The sequence below is a fragment of the Elgaria multicarinata genome, chromosome 4, assembly GCF_023053635.1.
Source record: "Elgaria multicarinata webbii isolate HBS135686 ecotype San Diego chromosome 4, rElgMul1.1.pri, whole genome shotgun sequence".
In the NCBI taxonomy this organism is placed as follows: domain Eukaryota; kingdom Metazoa; phylum Chordata; class Lepidosauria; order Squamata; family Anguidae; genus Elgaria; species Elgaria multicarinata.
Window position 1 is genome coordinate 64700295 of NC_086174.1, and position 24626 is coordinate 64724920.

The window sequence follows — 24626 nt, forward strand, 5'->3', positions numbered from 1 at the left end:
CCCCCATCCCCACGCTGCTCGCGGTAAGTCGGCCCGGGGAACGGCCCCGCAGTGCATGGAGGGTAACGTGAGGCCGCCGGCCGGCCGCCAGAGCAGCTGTGCGGAGGGAGGAGTGCGGGTGGTTGAGCTAGCGACGCGCTCCTGAAAGCCGGCAGCTCCATCCCCCAGTGGAGGCTGGTGGCTCCGATTTCAGTGGGGCTGTGAATCCATTCTGGGTTCCAGGCAGAAGGAGCTAGAACTCTAAAAGCGCTATCCAAGGTGCTGAACCCAATCCCCAAATTAGGTTGAGCATCTTGGATAGCTCCGTTAGCGTTCTGGCTGGAACCCAGAATGGATTCTCAGCCCCACTGAAATCGGAGCCACCAGCCTCCGCTGCCATCCCCTCAGTCTGGTGGAGGCTGAGCTTGGCTCTTAGTTCTTCCCACGACCTTAAGGCAGAGCTGCCTGAGCAGCATGAATAAGTGCGCTGGACTGATGATAAGGTGGACAGCTTCTCATTCATTATTGTTCTTATCCTTGGAACCAGAGGGGAATCCAGCTAGATCAGAGATCACAATTTCAGTTCATCTCTAGGACAGGCTGGAGGAAAACCCTGTCTGAAACCTTGGACAGCTGCTGCCAGTTGGTGTAGACCAACTTTCCCCAACCTGGTGCCTTTCAGAGGTGTTGGGACTTCCACTTCCATCACCCCAGCTATCATGACCAATAGGGCTGACAAAGACCCTTATCTGAAACCTTGGATGCCTGCTGCCACTTGGTGTAGACCAGCTTTCCCTAACCTTCCTTGTCACCATGCTGGCTGGGGATCAACATGTCTGGAGGGCACCCAGTTGGGGAAGGCTGGTATAGACAATACTAAGCCAGATGGACTGATGGTTACAAGGCAGCTTCCTTTGTTCCTAAACATACACAACCCTTGCAGAGATGTTGGAAAGAAAAGTGGATTTCCTATTGCAAGAGTTCCAGTTTCAAGTTCTAAACTGCAAGCCCTCTGACATTTCACAGAGGGAAACGGACAACTTTGGGTACATATAATACCCCATTTCTTAAACCAAAAGGCAATGCCTGGGTATCCTCTTCCCCTGTGATATTTCTCATGGCTGAATGCTTGCCTTTGTTTACTCTGCAATAGCCCTTCTCCTTCACAGACATCTTAAGCAGGGGTATTAATAAACTGACCATAACAAATTCCCTTTTTAAAACAACTTAGGAATGTTTAACAGAACACTTAATCGCACAGCAGAACAGGTTGAACTTATGAAACTGCAACACAAACATGTTTAGTGATATTGACTAACTGGATAAGCTGTGTGGGAAGGAAAGGTAGTTAACTTCCTAAGCAACAGTGCATTCCTCTACATGTCTGCTCAGATGTACGTCCAGTTGAGTTCAATGGGGCTTACTCCCAGGATTGCAGCCTAAGCGTGGTTGGGATCACATTCTTCACAACAGAATTTCTTTTGTTCAGTTTCACAGTATTCAGAAAGCCTAAATCCAGTCAAGAAATGGATGAGTTGAGATTTAAAGAGAGGGCTGAGAAATGTTACTAGAAATCAAAAGAACTCTTCTGTTTGGTTAGGGTTGTTGACGTGTCAAATTGCAGCTTTCAAGGGGACACTCGCAAGATACAGATTAGTTACACCACTGGTTGTGTCAGGAGGGCCAGGGAGTTAAAGCATACGTGGTGGAGAATATAATGGTGGCCATCCAGGTGGCTCTGAGAAGCTCCCAGGAAGGCTAAGAAGGCAATAGCTGTCCCCTACTGCCTCCCCACTTCTCCAATTGATGTTCAGCAACATACTGCCAGAGGAATTTGGGGGGCCCAGGCAATGGAAATTTTGGGAGGCCCCGACACATACACACACAAAATGCTTGTCTGGGGGCCTTCACTGTGTGATGCTTGACTGTAAATTGCCCCCTGGGCAGGCCTGCACACTGCCCTATGAAGGTTTATTTATTTGTTACTTATTCGATTTGTACCCTGCCATTCTACCAAGAAAACTGGCACTTAAGGTTCCTCTAGCTTCTGATAGGTGGAGTTGTGACTACACAGGTCTACATTAGCAATTGTGAAAATGTAGCCAGGATAAATGTGAGGCTACTTTAGGCAACATACCTTTGTGGTTAGCTGAGTGTTCTCAAACTTTCTGACCTTGTGCTTTCCTTCTAAACTTGTGCTCCTGACCTCACTGCAACAGTAATCTATCCCACAGGTGCAGAGATTCACAGGCAGTCCCATGCTACATTTGAAGATCCATGGATTGGCAGTTAATCTAATACTGCCATTACAAGAGGTCTCTAGCAGGACAACTCTGACCCTATCTTAATGCGGGGACATTTATTATTAGAGGAAAGCAGTGGCTCTTCCTAAGTTTTCTTCTTCCCAATTGGATTGGGTGGATGGGGCAGCAGGTCATCCTCAGAAGTACAGTGTGGATCAGGGGGTTCTCTGCTGGGAAATACTCAACCCAAGTAGGGTTTGGCTTGTGGGAAGAGGAAGGCTCCACTTGCCTCAGGAACCCATTCTTTCCCGGAACTTCACCTACCCCATTCAGATGTCTCATTGCCCCTTGGGGAAGGGCAGCCCCATAGTTTTAGAAGCATGGGGTTAGCTCAGCATTCTCAGCCCCCTTCGAATGTGTTCGACTGCAACTGCCATTGGCCATGATGGCTGGGAATGGTGATGGGAGTTGCAGCCCAACACATCTGAAGGACATTCAGTTGGGGAAAGCCAGGATATCTAATCCCTATCTCTCAAAAATTGGAGCCAAACTGAACTATGAAGTAACCATATGAAAACACTGCAGCCGAAGTGGGGAATTTCTTGGAGACTTGCTGCCGGCTTAACAGCCTTCTTCTCTGATCAGTTTGGGGAAAAGAACAGTATGGCCTCGTTCAGAAGACACCTTAAACCACAGCTTTAACCACGGCTTTCTGGCGTAAGCCGTGGTTTAAGGTGTCTTCTGAACGGGGCCTATAAGTATAATCAATAAATAAACTTCCGATGCTAAGGCATATTGCAAACAGCTTGAAGATCTGCTGGAAAGGGGCTGAGTTCTATCTTACAGGGATATATTCTTCAGCTGGCAAATTTCCTCAGATATTCCAGTGGCAAAATTCCATGCATTTGAGTGATATCAAATATGCTTTCAAAATGTAATGCATCCTTTTTTGGAAAAGCCCACTGTGTGAGTTTCTCGGGCAGCGTGAATGATCTAGTTCAAGGTCTCTCCCAAGGCGAGATTCTCCACATAGCAAAGCAGATCCACACCCATTAGTCCCCCCCTAAAATATCCACCATGCACAAGTGGGCCAGGCTCTTCATGGGAGAAGTGCCAAAAGGGTTCAAGGAATTGTTTAGCAAACTTGCAGATTTTGTTCGTTTCCTACTCTTTCTGCTCATAAGCTCCAACATGGTTTTAGCAACTGAACCAAACCACGTGCGACAAGGGGCTTTGCCTTTCCTAGCTTGAGAGTCCCTTCCACCCCAATGTCTCATTTCCTGCCATAGTAGTTGCATATGTTCTGAAAGAAGGGTATGGAGCAGGGGGGTGCAACCTGCGCCCCATATTTCATACAGCCCTCGACCTCACTTCGAAAGCCCTTTGCATGGAATTAGTTCAGATCGATGACCAGAGTGATCTGTCTGTTTCCTGACAGCCTGCTGAGTGGGAAAGACGAGGGAGAGAGAGGAAAGGATGCGGCCCAAAGAGAGAGAAAACCATGTGGCAGAAAGAGAAAAGTGGTGATCTATCTAATTTTGCCTCTGGCCCGATTCATTACCAACATGCACCACCCCTGCAGATTACCTGTTACGACCCTCTCAGTATGGGGAATGAGGAACAATACCAAGCATTGAAGGCATCATTTAAAAGAAGAAGAAAAAAAGAGATCAAATGTCCTTCATATATGTACCCACTCTGAGATACAGCAACATGTTGGTGATCATTTAGTAAGCTACTCGATAGCTGAGTGCAGTTTGAATCCACATTACAAGACAGCAGATTAGTTGCTGGACCATACTTGTGGGTTAATCACGAAAATAATGAATTTCAATTAGTGAATTGAATTAGGTATTCTGTATTGTAAATTAATAGATAACTTTAATATGTGGGATGTAGAACTATTTCAGAACAAGTGGATGGGGGTGGATGGGAAGAGAAAGAAGGCTCCCCATAACTTTCATTGGAAATGTCTAAACTGATGTAATAATGTCCAGTAGCCACAGGCATTACTAAGGTATTATGTTGAAAGCTTAAGCACAGTAGCTCTGGCACCATCAGAATGGGTGTGCCTTGATGAAGTTGGAGATTAGTACATTGAATAAATGTATTTGAACTAGCGCTGCCTTTCTTCCCCTTCAAAATTCTTCTTTGAGAATAATAATCCTAAACCGTGTTCAATATTTACCATAAAGAATATGTAATTGTTTAAAAGGGGTTGATTTATTAATTAACTGATGATGAGTAATAATTTCCCGTAAAATCTAGCATGACAATCCTTAGGTGTTTTTTTTTTCTGGCAGTGGCAGCACCCTATTTGTTTAATCTAAGCTGGTGCAGCACTTTGAGGACTCAGTTGCTCAGGTAACTATCATGTTACTCAGGTGAATAGTAGTTAGCTGGGAACAGTCAGCTTTATACAAATGCCTAATGTTGATTTAATAGTTTGGCAGTTCTAACTCAATTGTGGTTAGATGTGGTAACTAATATTGTGTTTTCTGCAATGTACAAACTTGTTTACTCTTTTCTTTCACAACACCTCACTAGAGAAACGGTAATATGAGATGGCAGCCTCCTTTCAGCTTTACAAGAAGAGTACGCTTCCTCCACTTCTGGATAGTTACCTGCCAGTTAATTGCAGGAATCAGGTAATCCCTTTAAAGGAGTCACCGGCCATGAATGTTTTTCAATGTGATCATTGTAATAATTATATTTAAATTCTGTGATAAATTTGTGTTGTGGTTCGTTCCTCTGCACCTTTTTAATAAAGTTCCATCATATAACACAGGCTTTTTCAACTTGGTGCCCTCCAAATGTTTTGGTCTTCAACACCCATCAGCATAGTTAATGGTCAGGAATTCTGGGAATTGTAGTCCCAAACTTCTGGAGGACACCAGGTTGGGGAAGGCTGATTTAACAAGTAGGTCATGGTTTTATCACAGATTCTACCCAGAATCCTCTTCTTCATTGTGAATTGGCATTGTTTCAACCCAAATTCATGACCTATGGGAGTTACAAAGCACTGCTTAAATGATTCCTCTCATAGGTGGCTTGCTGTAAATGCATAGAAATTTTAAAACAGCCAGACAAGACTGGGTCAGGAGAAATAAAACCCAAATTGCTTTAAAAAGAAAACATGAAAAGGGAATCCTCTCACATGTACATTAATATCTTGTTTCAATATTTCAACCCATGTCCTTTAGAATCCAAAATCAAAATTTGTGTTGTGATGAAGAGGAAATTTCACCAGGTGCTGCATGCATACAAATGACACCTGCTGAAATTCCCTTTCCTATATAACTGTTAAAGATACAGGGGCCCTGTCCTCCTTTCCATAGGGTCACCCTACTCAATGGCCTATGGTGTTGCATATCATATTCCAATGATATGGTGTTGCAGAATAGAATGCACATGTATGGAGAAAGACTAAGGGTTTAAAAAGCAGCTAAGAACCTATAGAACAAGGGAGAAACAATTATAACAACCATGATAAAAATGACACAAAAGCAACACTGGTAACTCTGCAACAAGCCAATATTAAGAAAAGGTACATGATACTCTTTCATTGTCACAGTTGTAATTAAAAGCGCAGAACTGTGTATGTAAAGCTCCCTGTCATTAAACATCAGTTTTAGAGCTAGTGTTACCAACAAGTTCTTCACAGCTCTACGGCATAACCAAAATTGTGTATGGCTTAAAGCGGGGAGGGGGTGGACTAACAACAATGACTCTTGAATAGATTCCTGAGGTAATTAAAACACTTGTTTAGTGGCAGGTCATCTTCAAAGCAACAGACAAAAAGGATCTGTTGGAAATACAATGAGGGCGGATGAAAGCGCCAACATGCTGGCATACGTCATATAAGATATTGCCATAGTAACAAGGTGATAAATATAGCCATTAATCACAAAGTGTGGAAGAAGGACACACACAGGCCCTATTTATTAGCATTGAAGTTAAATGTAGTTTTGTCTCTTAGGGTTCAGCAGTAGATTCATGTATGGTAGAAAATCCACAGCTGGGCCTAACCCCCATGCCGTACCTGCCTCCATCCCTCCGCAGAGGTCCTATGTAATGGTGTTTGTCTGACACTGCTGGGGTCATGACTTGGAGGGGGCATCCTCTGAATCTGCTGTGCTCATTGAATAAATATACACCATTGAACTCTTTATTGGCAGAGGTGGCGTACAATATGACAGGGTGAGATGATTTGGTACAGGATCCAACTTTAGCTGGTTGATGAAAAATACTATTTCAGCTGCAGCATTTAAAGTTTGTCTTTTAGAATCAGGCTCCTTAGGAAGGAATATGGACACCCCTGTTTTGGCTCAGTAATGTCTTCCCTTCCCTTCTCTCCTTGATTCACGGAACTGAAAGGTTTCATAACTTCAAGATATTTTGCTGCCATTGTGGCAAGCTTGAACATCTTGGCTACTTAAAAATTTCCACCCCTCCGATCGATCTTGCTTTTGTTGTCTGAGCGCTGGCCGCCCTGACATCTTTCTGCTGCTTTTGTAAACTCGGAGGCTTTACACAAGCAGACCTTTCTGGGAATGGCCAGGATTATGCATGTTTGCAGAGTGTCCTTGGTAGCAAAGAATTGCACACAATGTGAGTGGAGTTCTTGCCAGTCTGAGCAAAGTGCTTATTAAGCAGCATGTTGGTTCTCATCCAAAGACAAAGATTTTGCAAACAAGGGTAGAGGGGCTAGTTTAGGAAGCAACTCTTGTTTTACATAGCTTTGTTGTGTTTATTCCTTACTACATGTACTCATTTTGTTTTCTCACTAAACCTCAATTTTACACTGTCATTGTTCATTGTATTCAGGAGAAAGAATGTGCTTTAAGCAAGCTTGTAATACTTGGTTTGATCTCTGCTTTCTCAAGAAACTTTGCCATTCAGATGCTTTTTCAAAAAATGACATTTTCTTATTTAAATGACTTCCCCTGAATTCTTAAGTCAGGTTAAATGTTCCTCTTTAATTTATTCTGTTTAAGAGCCAGTAAATTATTGGTGTGAGTGATGCTGTCATTCCTAGCAAACATGGTGTTGGTCATAGATATTGGCGCTCCAAAAGTTTCGTTTTTGTTGTACTCAGTTAGTAGACAATAGTACTGATTGTGCCCCAGTGCTGGCAACTTAATTAGCACTTGCTTGGTGGGGGAGGTTTTGGGAATATTCAGGGTTACCAGAGTAACCCATCAGTTTGGACATACAACTTTTTTTAAAAATGTTTTGAACACTAAATCAAAAGAATAGTTTTGTCAACTTCTGTATAACTCAAACATGCACATCCTGTATTGAATGTAGGGATGTTGGAGAAATCTGCACCGGATTCAAATAAGTCCAGATTTATATGAATTTGACCTGCAGATTCTGCAGCAGGCTGCCTTTTTCCAAGTTACACGAATTTGCAGACTGTTTTTCACTGTGTGTGTGTCTGTGTGTGTGCGCACATGCGTGCCCTAATTTGCATTAATGCTAATTTACATCAACTAATGCACATTTGTACAAGTGCACATTTGTGGAAGTGTGCTTTAGCGCAAATAGAACGAAATTCTGGTTAAAAAAAACCCAGTTTCCATCAATGAGTAATTGCAGTAATGTGAAAAACTCCAGTAAAGTCCAGTCACTGAATGCAACTTTGTAAGCAGTCTTGGAACACTTTTTGTACATTTAGGTCACCCAGTATGTGGTTCATGGAATGTAGCACATAACTGCTTCCCTTTGATAGCTCTCCTCGTCCATTTTTATGCTTTTTAATGTGATTCTGTGCAATTGTTTTGAGAAGGTGTTAAAAGCATAGTGTTTTCCAGACAGCGTGTGTATCCCAGGCCATTAGCACAATTTCAGATCTGAACAATATAGATCTAGTTTCTTCCTGCCATGGTTTCATAACACTAAGTACCAAACTACAGAAAACAAGTACAAAAGGCTTGTGAACTAGACAAGAAGCTTACTCAAGCCTCCCAACTACAGCCTTGGCAGGAAGGAGGGCTCCTACTGGTACATGCTCTTCTCCTTGGTGGACTTGAATCACAGAATCATAGAATAGCAGAGTTGGAAGGGGCCTACAAGGCCATCGAGTCCAACCCCCTGCTCAATGCAATGACCTTCCGGTGCGTGTGGCAATGACCTTCCGGTGCGTGTGGCAATGACCTTCCGGTGCGTGTGGCAATGACCTTCCGGTGCGTGTGGCAATGACCTTCCGGTGCGTGTGGCAATGACCTTCCGGTGCGTGGGCCCACCCCACCAACATCCCAGAGACTCACCAGATTAGCAACTGAAAAGTTGCTAGCAATACATTTAGAATAGGGATTAACTGAAAGTTATCTTTCAGATGTACATTTTGAAAACAATTCTGTAATGCATGAAAGGGGAGATAAATATTGTGCTAACATAGGCAACGTTTTAAATGGCAATTGCTCAACTTTTTTTATTCATATGTTTTTGTCTAGAATGGCTTAAACCAGCAAAAGAGAGAAGCAGACCATAAAGGAAGGACAAGGAAGAACAACACTTTAAGTGAGGAAGAGAAAGAGAAGCTCATCCAGCAAGCTCTGCAAGAACAGGTACTGCAGCCTGCCGCTGGAGATAACGCGTGTGTTGATTTTTCTAGTTGGGGAACTTCAAGGCCCCTGCTTTCCTTTCCCAATTTGCCCAGAGAAGCTGATGTCGCAGCTTCCTCATCTGGAATGTGGAACTGAGAAATTTTCCAAGGTCTGGGTTACATTCAGCATCATGCTAGTCCAAGGCCCCTCGCACCACGGGACTTCCTCCCTCTCACCTTCTGGCTGCAGCCCTCCATGCCACTCTCAGAGCTGCTCTGGAGGGTCTCCCAGCTCACTGGAGCAGATTTTGAGTGTGCAGGGGAGGGGAGGACAGGGGGGATTGGGGCCTCCCAGTCCTGTTGATGGAACTGCTTCCATCAGGAGAATGATAATGCTGGTTCCAACCCTCCATTTTCCATGTGTGGGTCAAAGAGCATTATTGATAGGAGTGTAGGCTCTGTGGCTAACAGGAACACTGTAAAACCAAGAAACAAAACTATTCTGCATTGTGGTGTCAAATAGCAGCATGTGGCTAGAATCTGCTCACCCTGTACAGTGCTCAATTTCTTCTTTCTCAGAGTTCACATCTTATTCATCAGTAGGTCCTCTTTTTGATGTTTCTGTAGGGATCTAGGAGTCATTGTATGTCTTGGCCCAGTTTATTCCTGCATTGCCACCCCTTGTTTCTTCTAGAAACAACTGAAAAAGAAAGTAACGTTTTTATTTACTGACTGAGACACAGGCTGCTTCCAGATGGAGGACTGCTAGCATTACCAATGAAAAAGCATTGTACATCTATTCTGCCTTTTCCTCTTCAATGGATTTTCTTCTGGGAAGGAAAAGGATGGAAAAAGAAGTGGGAAAACACAGGAGAGGCACAAATGGTGTGTGGACCGCCCATAAAATTCTATGAATGAGGCAGAGTGATTAGTGGGGGGAAAGCCCTGTCTGGAAGCACCCATAGTCTTTAGATGGTAATATGTTATGATAATATGTTTAAATGTTATACCTAGGCTCGTGGGGGATTTTGTGGTATCATTTGGAATACCACAAAATGGTGTGGTATCATTTGGAAGATTTTCACTAAGGCCTGGGATTCTCAATGTTAGAGCTCACCTGTAACCCATTACTGTATTGCCATGATCTGATTGTGAAACGTTTGCTACGAATGTTCCCACATGAAGCTGCCTTGACTGATTTGCAAGTAGTCATGTAAGCGACATGATAGATTTCAGTTTCCTAATTGATTAAGTGTCGGTCTACGGCCCTTTCTACACCTAAGGGTTATCCCAGGAAAATGGAGGGATCGTCCCTGCCTGCTCCCAGGATCCCCTGTGTGGCATTTGGATGCACAGGAACGATCCCGGGATATAGGGCTGCTGTAGACATGCCCTACATCTTCTGCTGGAGAGCCACGATGGGCTCTCTTGACACCTCCCTACCACCACCACATACCCACACACTGAAAGGCAGCCTTGATGAACTGCCATTGTGCTTGCGGCATTGTGCTTGCAGCCATGTGAGTCGCGTTGTCTATAACCCTTTCCCTCCCGTACTTTCCCTCTAGTACAGATGTTTGCCCTGCAAAGGAAAAATATGGCTATTACCTGAATTTCCTGCCTCTCATGCCTGGTGGAGCTAACAGTAGCTGTGGGGAGGGGCAATTAAAAAGAAAAGATTGGGAATCGGCAAGCAGGGTGTAGCACCTAGCACATATACAGCACTTCTATAAATAATAAATGCGGGGAAAGAGGAGGAAAACAGTGTGGGGAGGAAAGGTTAAGTAATTCCTGCCCAATAGCACTGATATGAGCAAATTGGCAGCTCTCACCAGCTGTATTTCAATAATAATAAAAAATGAATCCAATTATCCAGTCCTGGATCTCCCATGTAACATGTAGTTTGGCCCAAAGCTCCATGCTTGCATATAATAGACAGTCCTTTGATTTATTGTTCTCTATCTGTACCCTGCAGGTGGTGTATATATTATGTATAAGGAATTTCAGACATTCATTTTCTGCTCTCTCTCTCTCTCTCTTTCATGCTAATAAAGAATGGTCATCCTAATATTTAATAAAAGAGAGGCAGAGCACATGGATGTCCAGTCTTGAGTTAATAATCACAGTTCCATTTTCCCTGTTGTTGCTATTGATAAAGCAGTTCTGCCATAAATTCAACTCTGCTACTCTTTTTAATGTATTTCGGCAGTGGGGCCAGTGGTTCTCATGTCAGTGGGGCAATGAACCTGCTTTGGGTTTCAGTCAGAGTGACTCAGAACTCTAAAGGAGCTCCTTCACAGTTCTTACTTGTTCTGACTGAAACCCAGAGCAGATTCACTGCCCCACTGACATGGGAGCCATCAGCATACACTGTATTTTGTTATTATCCAGTTGAAATGGCTGGAGGACCGGAGGAGATCAGCTTGGATCTACCTGCCTACCATAGACTTCAGCAGTTCCCTTAGCTTTGCAATCCTCCCTGTTCATCCGGTGGAGCTTCCATTTTAACTGCCCGTTGGGTAGCTGCTTAAAGACTCTCTGAAGGCATAGAGACATCAAAGGGAAACTTGCAGCAAAATCGCTGAGGGAAAGAAAGAAAAAACTTGAAAAAAATATTGAACATAGGGAGAATGTGAAAAAGTTGAGAATTTGTAGCAGAAATATTTCATTGGCATTTTGAAGTATTACTTACCACAAGCCACTGAGCATTTGTAGGAAAATGGTCTGAATAAATTGATTTCAATGAATGAAAATTTCATCTGCATTTAATTAGCTACTTGTAATCATTGGAGCTAAGGTGCTTTAACTTTGTGCCATAATTAGTGCTGTGAATGTACTTTAAACCAGATCAGTTTAGCCATTTCTCCTGGTACTATTTCCCTGATTTAAACTGTCCACCTAAAGCAGTTATTAGTCCAGGATACTGGAAGGACCACCTTTGCCCACATGAACTAGCCTGCTCACTACATTCATTATTAGAGGCTTTGCTGTACATCCCGTTGCCAGTAGTCCAATTGACTGGGACATAGGACTAGGGTAGCCACTTACATGTTGCCAAGAAAGAAAACAAAAGAGGACATGGATTTACATGAAATTTGCACCTGCTAATTTATATAATATGCAAATTAGGAAATAATTACTCTAATTTAAATGGAAATACAGTACATCTCATTATAGTGGGGAAGAAGGTGACCTGTGTGCCTGCTCTGTCAGCTGTCCAGGTGCAACTTCAAGGCCACTGCTTTCCTTTCTTATGGCTATTTAAACTGGACTTGGGCTGGACATCCTATAGGAGGGAAGTAGATAGATAGCTAGATAGATAGATCTTTATTGTTTCAACCAGTGGTTACCACAAGCGTAGTAAAAACAATGGTAAAACAAATCATACATTCTGCAAGGTCAGAAATTTTGCTCTATACTTTTGGGCTATAAGAGCAAAGTTGGCCAATGCCGATAGGACAGTCTTGCTATCGCATGTAAACACAAGTATAGAAATGTTGCCGTCCCTCTGAATCAATCACCAACAGCAATAGAGAGCAATTAAGCAGGACAGTAGCGCTGGTTCTCAGTCTTCTCAGCGTCTTTGCATTCAGTGGCCAGAACGCTGGAAATTTGGAACAGGTTTACTTACTGAATGGTTGGGTAGAATACTGTGTGTGCATGTTGCTTGAAACTCTAAGGATAAGGGGACTGGAAGTCAAGGGAGAGATTTGGAATACTCTGGGGGAGGCCTGTTGCCTTGGGTTCAGTTAACAATTCTCTTACACTTTTTTTTACACTCAGTACTATAAGATAGTATTGGAACTGCTATACCATACTACTATGCTGTAATGTCTTCTATAAGCACTCAGAAAAACAACTATTTTATCTCACAAATAGGCAGAGAAATCTACTTTGTCGGAATCTAGACTTTTGCACTAAAACAGTCAATAGCGCCACCTGTTGAAGGCTCGTCATAATACTTAACATTTATTTATTTATTATTTATTTATTAATTACATTTCTATACCACCCAATAGCCAGAGCTCTCTGGGCGGTTCACAAAAATTAAAAACAATCAAAGTATAAAACAACAGTATAAAACCATAATATAAAATACAATATCAAAGCTCAACCAGATAAAAACAGCAATGCAAAATTACAAATTTAAAACACTAAGTTAAAATTTATTTATAGACTGTTAAAATGCTGGGAGAATAAAAAGGTCTTCACGTGGCATCTAAAAGCATATCATGTAGGTGCCAAGCGAACCTCCTTAGGGAGCTCATTCCACAGCTGGTGTGCCACAGCAGAGAAGGCCCTCCTCCTGGTAGCCACCTGCCTCACTTCCTTTGGCAGGGGCTCATGGAGAAGGACCCCTGAGGATGACCTTAGGGTCCAGGCAGGTACATATGGGAGGAGGCATTCCTTCAGATAACCTGGCCCCAAGCCGTTTAGGGCTTTAAATGTTAATACAAGCACTTTGAATCGGGCCCAGACCTGGACTTGCAGCCAATGAAGCTGGAAAAGGACTGGCGTGATGTGGTCTCGTCGGCCAGTCCCTGTTAGTAACCGTGCTGCCCTGTTTTGTACCAGTTGAAGTTTCCAGACCGTTTTCAAAGGCCACATATAACGCATTGCAGTAATCCAAACGAGAGGTTATCAGAGCATGGATAACTATAGCTAGGCTATCTCTGTCCAGAGATATTATTATTATTTATATAATATGTTATTATTTCCATTGAGAGGTACAAAGATGCTATGCTAGGAGGGCAGTTTTAATCTGCAGTTAAGTATAGAGCACACAGGTTGTCAGTGTTACGTGTAGGTTAGATAATTTATTAACGCGATGGAAAGGCGATCCATCAAAGAACAGGAAACCTTTACAAAACACATTTTAAAAGTAATTACTCTGGCGTCCTATGTGTCAATTTTAAGAGGAAATTATATGTCTGCAATACATTGTTGAGCCTAGCCTGTCTCTTCTTTGGAACATGGATGCTGTCTCATAGACTTGTAGAGAACCACATTCTTATAGCAGTAATAAATCTTGAGGACAATATTGTGGCAACTGAAAGAAATGCACAGCGCATTCTTATTAACATGAAGCTTGACTTTGGGCAAGGTGGCAGGGCCTAAGGAAAATCAGTGCATGGATTAGAGAAATGCACGGCTTAGAGAAAGCGTAAGAGGAATTTATTGCCATACAGGGCCAAATCTACACCAAGCAGGATAAAACACTTTGAAAATGTTTTGGAAACTGTATATGTTGTGTCTCCTGGGCACCAACAGTTGTCAAAACTGTTATAAACCGTTTTAAAGCAGTAGTGTAGATCAAGTATTGGAGAGCCAGTGCGTCACAAATTACATTGCTGTGAACTATATTCACTCATCAGGCTGGGTCAATGTGTAATACAAAGGGGCAACAGTAGGTGGCAGTGCAGAATTGCACTATGAAGACGAGCACTCCAAAAACAATGTAACAGCCAAAGAATCACATTTTTCCAGCAAGAGCAGTTCACAGTTTGAATGCTGATAAAATACGATATTCTCCAGACTGAAGCACTTCCTTGAGGGAAGATGTCTGGATCCCATACAAAAAGAATACTGTTTAAAGGAGGATTTTATAACACGTAGTTTAGGAATGCTATCTGGAAATAAACTAACAAAATCCAAATCATGATCTTTCTACAAATTAAATATTTCCTTAGCTTTCTCCATGAGAATTTCAGAACATAAGGCTGATGAATTTCTTTCTTTCTTTCTTTCTTTCAGCGTCATCTTGAAACCTACAAGAACCTGTACAAGCTCAGAAATATCTTGTGTAAACGTTACAGCACTTTGTTGAATGAGAAAGTTCAAAAGCAACGAATTCAGATCAAGATGTCTGATCTCAGATTACAACAACAACTTAAACCCAAAGCGAAAAAGGTAGGACGTAGTATTCTGTAGAAGGAAAATGAGAAATTGCCCAATAGATCCATTGACTCCGAGGTCTCATAATTATGGTCACAGAATGAAGTGATGCCTTGGAAAGCTCACTTTTTAGTCATTCATATCTTTTAGTTTTGTGGGCTGTTTGTGAGGGTTCTGTTTAGTCTTATTTACCGAATTTTTGTGCACAGTTCCAGCAAACATTGTACAATACTGTTATCAAAGGGAAGATTATTGCTTTGGCCTTTGCAAAGGTGTGTGTGTAAAGTGTATATTTCTTTAATCAAAATGCTCTCATAGAAAATGTTTATTGCAAACAAAAAAGCTGACTGATAAAATGAACGATTTTCATTCTGTTCATAAGCTCATCACTAAGAACAATGTATTTCTTTTCTGAAATACTAAAGATACCATAGATCAGCCTTTCTCAACCTGGGGCGCTCCAGATGTGTTGGACTGCATCTCCCAGAATGCCCCAGCCAGCTGGCTGGGGCATTATGGGAGATGCAGTCCAACACATCTGGAGCGCCCCAGGTTGAGAAAGGCTGCCATAGATAATTGCAGGGATTGGACACAATCCTGTCCTCCATGCATGGAGGGTAGGATGTGCAAAGATGGATGGGTGGTGGTAGTGGTGACTCAAACAACAAGGGATGGTTTAGCAGTGGCACACACAAGCGCTTAAATATACCTAAAGTAGCTCTTTGGATCCCAGTTAACACACTGCAGAATGAAAATGCTTTATGCCATTACTCTAGGCATATAAGGGAGCCATTTTTCTGTAGAAATTGGCCTGGTACCCCTATAATATATAAGTGTATGTGGCACCTTCTCTACAGACGTTATGATAGCCTTCTGAACTCCACAAAAGTTTTAGGTGTGCTGGCAGTCCTCATCTTAGTACTAACAATAGCCAAGGGAGGTTGTGGGCTCTCCCACACTAGAGGCATCCAAGAGGCAGCTGGACAACCATCTGTCAGGTATGCTGTAGGGTGGATTCCTGCATTGAGCAGGGGGCTGGACTCGATGGCTTTATAGGCCCCTCTACTATTCTATGATAAGGTACTTTAGCTAACTTTGTGTATACTGTAGGGTAGAACCCCATTAAAGTCCTACTTAGAGTAGACTCATTGAAATGAATAGAACTTAAGTTAATCATGACTAACTTATGTCCCATTCATTTCAGTGGCTCTACTCTAAATAGGAGTTAAGTTGGATTCTATCCATGATGTCCTTCTACCCATGGTGTCCTTCTGCAACTGCATGAATATTGTGTTCTCATTCTGAGATGAAGCTAGCAGCAGTGGCTGGAATTGTTTTTGTCATGCTTTATAATGCAACTGAAATGCATCTGACATACAGATGCATACATCTGACATACACCAACAGACAACCCAAACTAGAGAGCAAGGGCATGTTCACACAGGAGCTCTGTTTCCGGGCAGAATTCAGAAGTGCTAGTTATGATCTATAAAGTCCTAAACAGCTTGATTCCAGGCTACCTGGAGGAGAAGGCTATCAGTGGTTACCAGTCCTGATGGCTATGTGCTACCTGCAGTATCAGAGACAATAAGCCTACATACACAAGTTCCTGGAGAACATGGGTGGGAGGGTGCTGTTGCACCGTTTTACTTGTGGATTGACAAGCAAAAACCTGATTGACAGCTGGTTGGCCATGGTGTGAACAGAGTACTGGACTAGATGGACCCTTGGTCTGATCCAGTATGGCTCTTCTTATGTTCTTACCTGAAAGACTGCCTGCTCCCATATGAGCCTGCTACGTTCTTAAGATCATCTTGAAGGGCCCTTCTTTCAAGCCCGCTACCTCCCAGGCTGTGGCACTCCCTGCCATTGGAGGCCAGGTTTGCTTCCTCTCTGCCATCCACTGGCAGCCAAATACCACTTTATTCAAGAATGCCTTTGGCCTGTAAGTGGGTCTGTTGAGTTGGGTGCTGTTTTTAATTCTTGATTTAAGACAAACATTCCCTATAATTGTAATCATTTTATGGTATTTTAATGTATTTATTATTGTTTTAATCCATTTTAATTGTGTAAGCCTCCTTGGGTACCATTTTTGTTGGTAGAAAGGCAGGGTACAAATCAGATAAATCATCGTCGTCATCATCATCATCTTAAAACACAGTTTTGTAAACCTTTCTGTTACATGGATGCTGCCACCCGTGCTGACCCAGAGATTCCCTTGTTCTGCTATGGGATCATATTCTGGGATAAGCATAAGATCTTTGGGGTGCCACATGCTGTGTGAGGATAAAATGGCCCAAATAGTGCATCCAGGGCCTGCCAGAAGGTGGGAGAAGAACACTATGCTTATAAGCCATAACATTTAAAATTGTTAAAGAAGAGCATGGATTTTGAGAAGCTTCCATAGAAAGCATTAGGCATCTTGCTAGTCTGTTGAAATGATAGCCTTTTCCAGACATTGCAGTCCCCTTAAGACTGAATGCTCATGGGAGGGGGCACCAGGATCACATATGCTGCTCTTGCTCTACCTGTTTCCATGTGGAGGTAAGAAGAGAGTTTGTGCACGTACAGTGGTGCATGTGCAGCCTCTATTCACATCGCCAAACGAATGCATGTTGGGTAGAGGTGGAGTTTATTGCTGTGATCCTTCTTCCGCCCCCTTCCTCTGTACATTCACTCTCCACAGATTAAACGTCTGAAAAAGGTTTACACTGCAAAATTAACAGATGTGTGAATTCATATGAATGTTGGCTACTGGCACAACACAAAACATAGAATAGTTTCCACACTAGAGTCACAAGCAAAAGACCTGTATTTTCTGAGACAGAAAATGAAAACAGTCATGTTGGAAGACCTTTCAGTTTGCACCAAATAGCACAAACAAAACTGTACAAATGCTTATAGATCACTTTGCAGAAATGGTAATACTCCCTGAGAGAGTAAATTATTTAGCCCCTTTGATTTCATTTGAACGATTACATATTTTTTCAACATGTACATATAGAGTTTGCTAAGTTTATCAAGAGTGCGCTGCGATTTCCAGTATCAAGCTTCAAAAAAGCCCATCTGATCTGTCGTTTAGGTCATCCAAAGAGGTTAATGCCAGTTTAAAAAGAGGAGGAGGGATGTGTGCGTGAAGGATTTTTAAAGCATGTTATTTATTTCTAAATAAATTGTCTTTTGCAAAGCTATAGAATTTGAAAATGAAACAAATGGAACTTTTGAAACAAAATGAAACTCATTGAGTCCATTGACCAATTAGGAAAAAATAAATAAACACAAGTGGAGAAAAAATCATTTAAAGCATATAGTCGTAACTTTGTACGATATAAGATGTGAATGTAAATGATGATAGTGTGACTTAATGGCTGAAATCCTAAACAGACTTACCTGGGAGTAAGCACCATTGAACATATTAGGACATACGTCTGAGAGGACATGCATAGGACTGTGGTGTTAATTTGATAAAGTGCCTTTTATTTATCAATGTACATTTCAACCTACATTATGTTTTCTGAGGCTTTTGCTTTACTTTTAAAACACACACATTTACACACTGAAATATATTTATATGAAAACAGATTCTTTTGTGTTTTTCATTCCCCTACTTTTATTTTCTAACCCCCACCCCACCCCAGCCTCAACTTCTAGGGAAATTCTTCCAGGACGTCAGACGTATGTAAAATACTTTGAAAATATTGTCTCACTTCAGATAACTTTTTCTTTATTTGAAATTGAAAAATTGCCTTCAGAAAAAGCCTGTTCCTGGTTTTTGTTCAAATTTCTCAAACATTTAAAGGAAAAGAAAAAAAGCAGAGCAAGTCAAACAGTATTGCTCTGAACTATCAGAGTTTTCTATCATATCTCATCTAGTATTTAAATATGCCATTGTAAATGTTGTGACATGTATAAAAAGGGGAATTAGTATTTATACCAGCTATGCACATGTTTTGTCCAACTAATCATAATTACCAAGAGGAAAATATAGTGTATATTATTGTAAAATTTGCACCACTGTGCTGAAAATTCAGCTCAGTTTTAACAGGCTAGTTTAGCTACTAAGCAGACTGGCATCACACACCAAAAAAATCCTCTCTTTTCACAAGACTTCTCTACTCTGATTTCTAAAGAGCGCACAGCTTCAGTTCCTTAATGCAAGAAAAAAAAAGACACCTTCTGTCTTAAGAAGGCTAATATATCAGGCTGTCTCTACAAACCAATGTTAAAATACAGATTGCAGTCTTATTAGCATCCTATTAATATGTGCATAAAATGTAGTCTGTGTCTCAACCCAAATACACAAATTGGGAAATCAAAGAGAAATCCTTCACACCTTTTGCTGGCTTCATCCTGAACTTTTATTTATCTTAAAACAACTTCCTTAAGAGAATTTCCTCTTCTAAAGGAAACACTTCTCCATATTTAACAGGCGAATACTGCATTGAAATCTCTTTACAGCTATGTGATCATTGAGGGACCAGAAACTCCTTCTTTCTGTGATCTTTTGAATTTTGAATTTTGACACCAGTGGAAAGAGTAATTTTGTACAACAATTTAGACTTTGTTTTCATCTGCAGGGAGAAAACAAAAACAAACAAAAAAGACTTTAGGTATTGCTCTCGTTATTTTAAAAAAGTTTGTTTTGCTTCACAATACCTCAGGAATTAAGATTAGACCATTGTTAAAAGCAAGATTTCACTTTAAGAAATCATACTTTGACAGCTTCAGGCACAGTGAAGGGAGAGGTCTAGTTGAATGCCTTGCTATGAAAAACAATTTTAATATACAAGAGGCAGGCAGGCCCAAGAAAGAGCTGCAGTAATTTAACTTAAATCTGTTTATGACATAATATTACATTGTGTCAGTCTTTGGAAATTTGCTTTTGCTTCACCTTAACTTTGTGCTAAATGGCCACGAAATATTTAGGACTGTGTTGAACTCAATGTACAGGTTTGTCTAAATGCATGTTTTGTATAGATAAGACCTTGTAAGATTAGTAATGCGCTTTGTGGAGGGGCGTCGGCCCTAAGGTGACTGTAATGCAGGGATGCTGAACCTGAGATCCATGGGCCAAATCTGGCCCACCTGGCATCCTAATTGGGCCCTCTGGGAGTTCCCAGAAGCCACACTTCCTTTCCCCTGACCACTGATTGTTTGGTGGTTTCTCAACTCCTACACGGGTTTCCCCCTCTACGCTAAATGGTTGAAATACCTCTCCTGATCCCAAAGAATGGGGGCTCCTCTGAACAACCACTCTAAACATTCCCCAATCACAAAATAAGAGTTTAGTGGGAGGATAGCTTTGTTGGTGCTGTTAGTCACCCCCTCTATTTTACTTGAAAAATCCTGCAAGATCTGTATGCTCCAGTAGCCACTGGTGCAAGTGTCTCTCAGCAAAATAGCGTTCAAGAAGAAATACGAAGTATATGACCGGATTTGACCGGATTTGTCCGAGTTTTCTATGGCAAATCCGGGAGGGGAAGGGGAAATCCATTTTTTTTCAAAGAGCAGCTCTAATGGGAATTAACAAAAATGCTTATAACTCCGTCATTTTTTAAGATAAAGACATGAAACTTGGCACAATGGAAGCTCTTAGGAAGGGCTGTAGTCATACCAAATTTGAAACAAATCCGTTCATTGATTTTTAAGGAATTTTTTAAAAATTGAGGTTTTAAAATTATTATTTTTAAAATCGTCATTTTTAAAGTTAAGGAGATGAAACTTTGCACCATGAAAGGATTTAGGTAGAGCTTTAGCCACACTAAATTTGAAACAAATCCGTTCATCCATTGATTTTTTAGAATTTTTTTAAAAATTGAGGTTTTAAAATTATTATTTTTAAAATCATCATTTTTAAAGATAAAGAGATGAAACTTTGTACCATGATAGGATTTAGGTAGAGTTTTAGCCACACCAAATTTGAAACAGATCCGTTCATCCATTGATTTTTTAGAATTTTTTTTTTTAAATGAGGTTTTAAAATTATTATTTTTAAACTGTCATTTTTAAAGATAAAGAGCTGAAAGTTGGCACCATGATAGCTTTTAGGTAGAGCTTTAGCCGTACCAAATTTGAAACAGATCTGGGGGCAGTAGCAAACCCTGTTAACAACAACAGCAGCTTGCAATGAGTGAAGATACAGTCAGAAAAGATATTTGAGGGAAGGGGAGAATGTAACACACAAAGCATAGCAAAAGCTTCAAAGTACAGCAAAACCTACAAAAGTAGGAGTGAGTGAAGTTAATTTCAGATACATTGAATCTCTCACTTGTTCTTTATTTCAGTGATTTTAACATTAAGATGTTATGTAGAACAGATTTGTCTTAAATGTGTGCTGTAAAATCAGACATGTGACCAAGGCTATGTTCGGGTGGGCACGCCCCCTTGGTACTGGACACGCCCCCTTGGGGGCGACCATGTTGTCCTCCTTTTTGGTTTCCAAAATATGGTCACCCTAGGTTGGATGTGGGAACATTTGATTATTATTTTTTAATATATCAAATTCTGAGAGTCTGTGACTGGTTCAAAGTCATCCAGTATGGTGTAGTGGCTAAGGTGTTGGACTGGAAGTCAGGAGATCTGGGTTCTAGTACCCACTCAGCCATGGAAACCCACTGGGTGACTTTAGGACAGTCACAGACTCTCAGCCCAGCCTACCTAACAGGGTTGTTGTTGTGATAAAATGGAGAGGAGGAAGATTATATACGCCACCTTGGGTTCCTTGGAGGAAAAAAGGCAGGTTATAAATGCAATAATAAGATAAATAAACATAACCCCTCTACGTATCAGGCATGTTAATAGCACATTTTAAAGGTATGTGAGCTAAGGAGAGTGGAAAACACACAGCAAAACTACATGGATGCTACTAATTTTTAGCACTGTACCTTTTCAAATGTGTATTTTATCTCTTTGCATTACTGGAAGAATACAACTTCTACTATGACAATAAAGCAGAGCTAGGCTATGATGAAATCATGAGGAAATGCAGGCAAATGCGTCTCTCCATACCGTTTGAATTTCAGTAACTTTATTGGTACTATAAAGTTTTAAAGTGTGGAACAAGTTAAAACAATCAAGCAGCAGTAAAGGGCTATATCACATCCACACACCTACCCCACATAAGGGTTTGTTTTAATTTTCATTTTTTAAAATAACTTTTTATTAAGTTTTCAAAAACAAATAAAGAGAAACACATTAATACTCATTAACAATCCCTCCCCTTCCCTCCCAAAGCTCGGTCAATTCTATTCCAGGGTCGTATATTACTTTATCCTATTTCATTCATTTATATTCTTCTTTTCATGAATCCCACAAATTTCTATAAGCTTCTGCCAAAGTTATTCTGTTCTATTCTTTTTTCAAAAGTCTAAATATTTTTCCTGCCTTTCTTAAAAGTACTTCTTTTCTTTATTCCTCTATGTACTTTTAACTTCTGTGGCCACAGCTAGACCTAACGTTTATCCTGGGATCATCCAGAGTTCACCCCTGCCTGAGCACTGGATCCCCTGTGTGTCACCTAGATGAACAGATTTGACCCCTGGACGATCCAGGGATAAACCTTAGGTCTAGCTATGGCCTGTGTCAGCTTTTCGTTTGTTGCTATATCCCAAATTTTCTTTTTCCACATAGATATTATCAACATCTGAGCTGTCTTTCAATTACTTGCTATTAATTGCCTCACGGCTGTCAACAAAATGCCAATTAATATTTTTTCCTCTTATCTCTCCATTTTCTTTTACAAATATATTCAACAAAGCTAATTTTGGTGTTTGGCAAATCTCTTCATTAGTATTTTTCCCCCTATTTCTTGAAAAATATTATCCCAAAACTTCCTAACCTTCCTACATTCCCACCACATATGAATTTGGGTTTCATTAGTTTCACACAGAGGTGATAAATTCTTATTCATTTTTGCCAATTTATTCATTTTTGCCAATTTTCATTCCTCTTCAATGTCTCTTTCCCATATCTGTTTTATTGTTGCATTCACCCTTATCTCCTGCTTTATCAAGATTCTATATATTTATTATACCCTTCTATCCTAATTCACAATTATCTATGAATTTTTTCCATTCTGTAAAATCTCTTGTACTTTGCCTTATTATCTTTCTAGTTCTTATAAATTTACTAATTTGCATCCAAACTAAGCATGCCACTCCCGTATTTTGTGTACGTTTAATTCCATATTTCTTGTGTTACAGGATACTGCTCTTCATAAAAAAATTCTCATTTGGATCAATCCTATTTCTTTCAGCTTATTTTTACCTACTCCTTTCCCTTTTATGTCAAAGTCCGGGTGTGCTCAAATTGGTGTTAATGGTGAGATCCCTGGCATTATTTTCTCTTTTCTGAAATACCATATTTTCAATAATAATTTTATTGTGCATTCTTTGTTTCTTATTTTTTGTTTTATATATATTTTAAATAAAATATAGTCTGTATTTCTTCTTCCCTTAATTCCATCAGTTCCCTTTCTAGTTCTATCCACTATTCACTCGACCCTTCCTTTATTATTGTTAACATATGCCTTAGTTGATACATGTCATGGTATGTTATTAGGTGTGTTGTACTATGTCCTCCTTACACAGATCTATATCTCAAAGCCTTTGCTGTTCGTGGTCTTTTACTTTTAAAAATATTTTTTTCTATCCTGTTTTGCCATGCTTTAAACCTTTTAAGTGGGATTTCTTGTGGTAGTATGTTAAAGATAGGGATGTGTACAGTCCCCTCCCCCAATTTTCCGTGTGGCCCATTTCGGAGCCCTCGAGTCAGCCCCAATTCGACTCAGGGTGCTTAGGGGGTTGCCCGCCTCACCTTGGTGCTGAAGCCGAGGTGAGATTTGGAGGCCCCAAGGCGACTCAACCTTGCGGGTCCCTGGGTGCTGTGCCGCTGCCACTGCATTGTCATCACTACCACAACCGGGAAATGCATCATCATCTTGAGAGCCAGGCCACAATTTCAAGATATCGCAGGGGTTCTGATTTAGTACATCTACGGCCGCAAACTACAGCAACCACAAAGGGCTATTTTCCCTTTACGGCTGCCGTAGTTTGTGACCATAGATATACAAAAAACAGAGATCCCATGATACCTTGAAATTGCAGCCTGGCTCTCAGGAGGATGCCATGTTTCCTGTTCACGGGGGCAATGCAGCGGCGGCAGGTGAACGGGGAGAGGGAGGTGAGTCCAATGGACTCACGGCCAGCCTTGTGCTGGCTTTCCTGGGATGGTGGGAGGGAGGGCCCAGGGCCATTCTGAAGTGACTCGAGGTGCCCCGAAGCTTTGGTACTGATCTGCTTCAGCCTCAGGGTACCTCAGGCTGACCCGGAACCGACTCGGAACTAAATCAGCCCACCCCTCCTCGGTTTCAGGGATTCGGACTGAGGTGGTGCACAGCCCTAGTTAAAGAGGTATGTACATTTTTGGTAACAACATCATTTTTATAGTCAGAGAGTGAGAATTCTCCTTTCCCATCTGGCTATATCATTCTTTAATTCTTTCCACCGTTTCCCATAATTTAGTTTCAGTACATTCTTTTGTCTTTTAGGGATGTAAACTCTTAAGTATCTAAATGCTTTTGTTACTAAAGGAATACCTGTCATTTTTGAAATTTCTATTTGTTCTTGTTTTACTTTTCATAATTTGCTTGCAGGTTGTGTGTATGAAGAAATTGCTTTATACAGCGGTGTGTTTCAAAGGGGACTATCTTTAACTTTGGGTTTTACTCCATTTACTTACTCTCCAATGTCACCAAATGAATGCCTGGCCCGTTACCATTTCGGCTAAGTGCCAGCTCAGCATTTTTCTTTAATAAATAATTAGCATTGTAGTTAAAAAAAAACCGCTATTAAAAAAACAAAATCCAACCAAATTAACTAATATAGAGTCCAATCATCAGATAGGTTTAAAATCACACATTCCAAAATAAGATGTAGCTGCTAAGAGGCTGCACCATGAAA

At 41.0% G+C, this 24626-nt stretch overlaps 1 protein-coding gene across 1 annotated transcript; it reads left to right on the forward strand.

The window, feature by feature from the left end:
- On the forward strand, positions 1-24453 carry LOC134398177 (uncharacterized). Its single transcript, XM_063125425.1, has 6 exons — positions 1-23; positions 4770-4870; positions 8681-8794; positions 14527-14682; positions 22869-22986; positions 24320-24453. The coding sequence occupies exons 2-6, from the start codon at positions 4787-4789 to the stop codon at positions 24451-24453; spliced, it is 606 nt and encodes a 201-aa protein (XP_062981495.1). The 5' UTR covers positions 1-23; positions 4770-4786.
- The last annotated feature ends 173 nt before the right edge of the window (positions 24454-24626 follow it).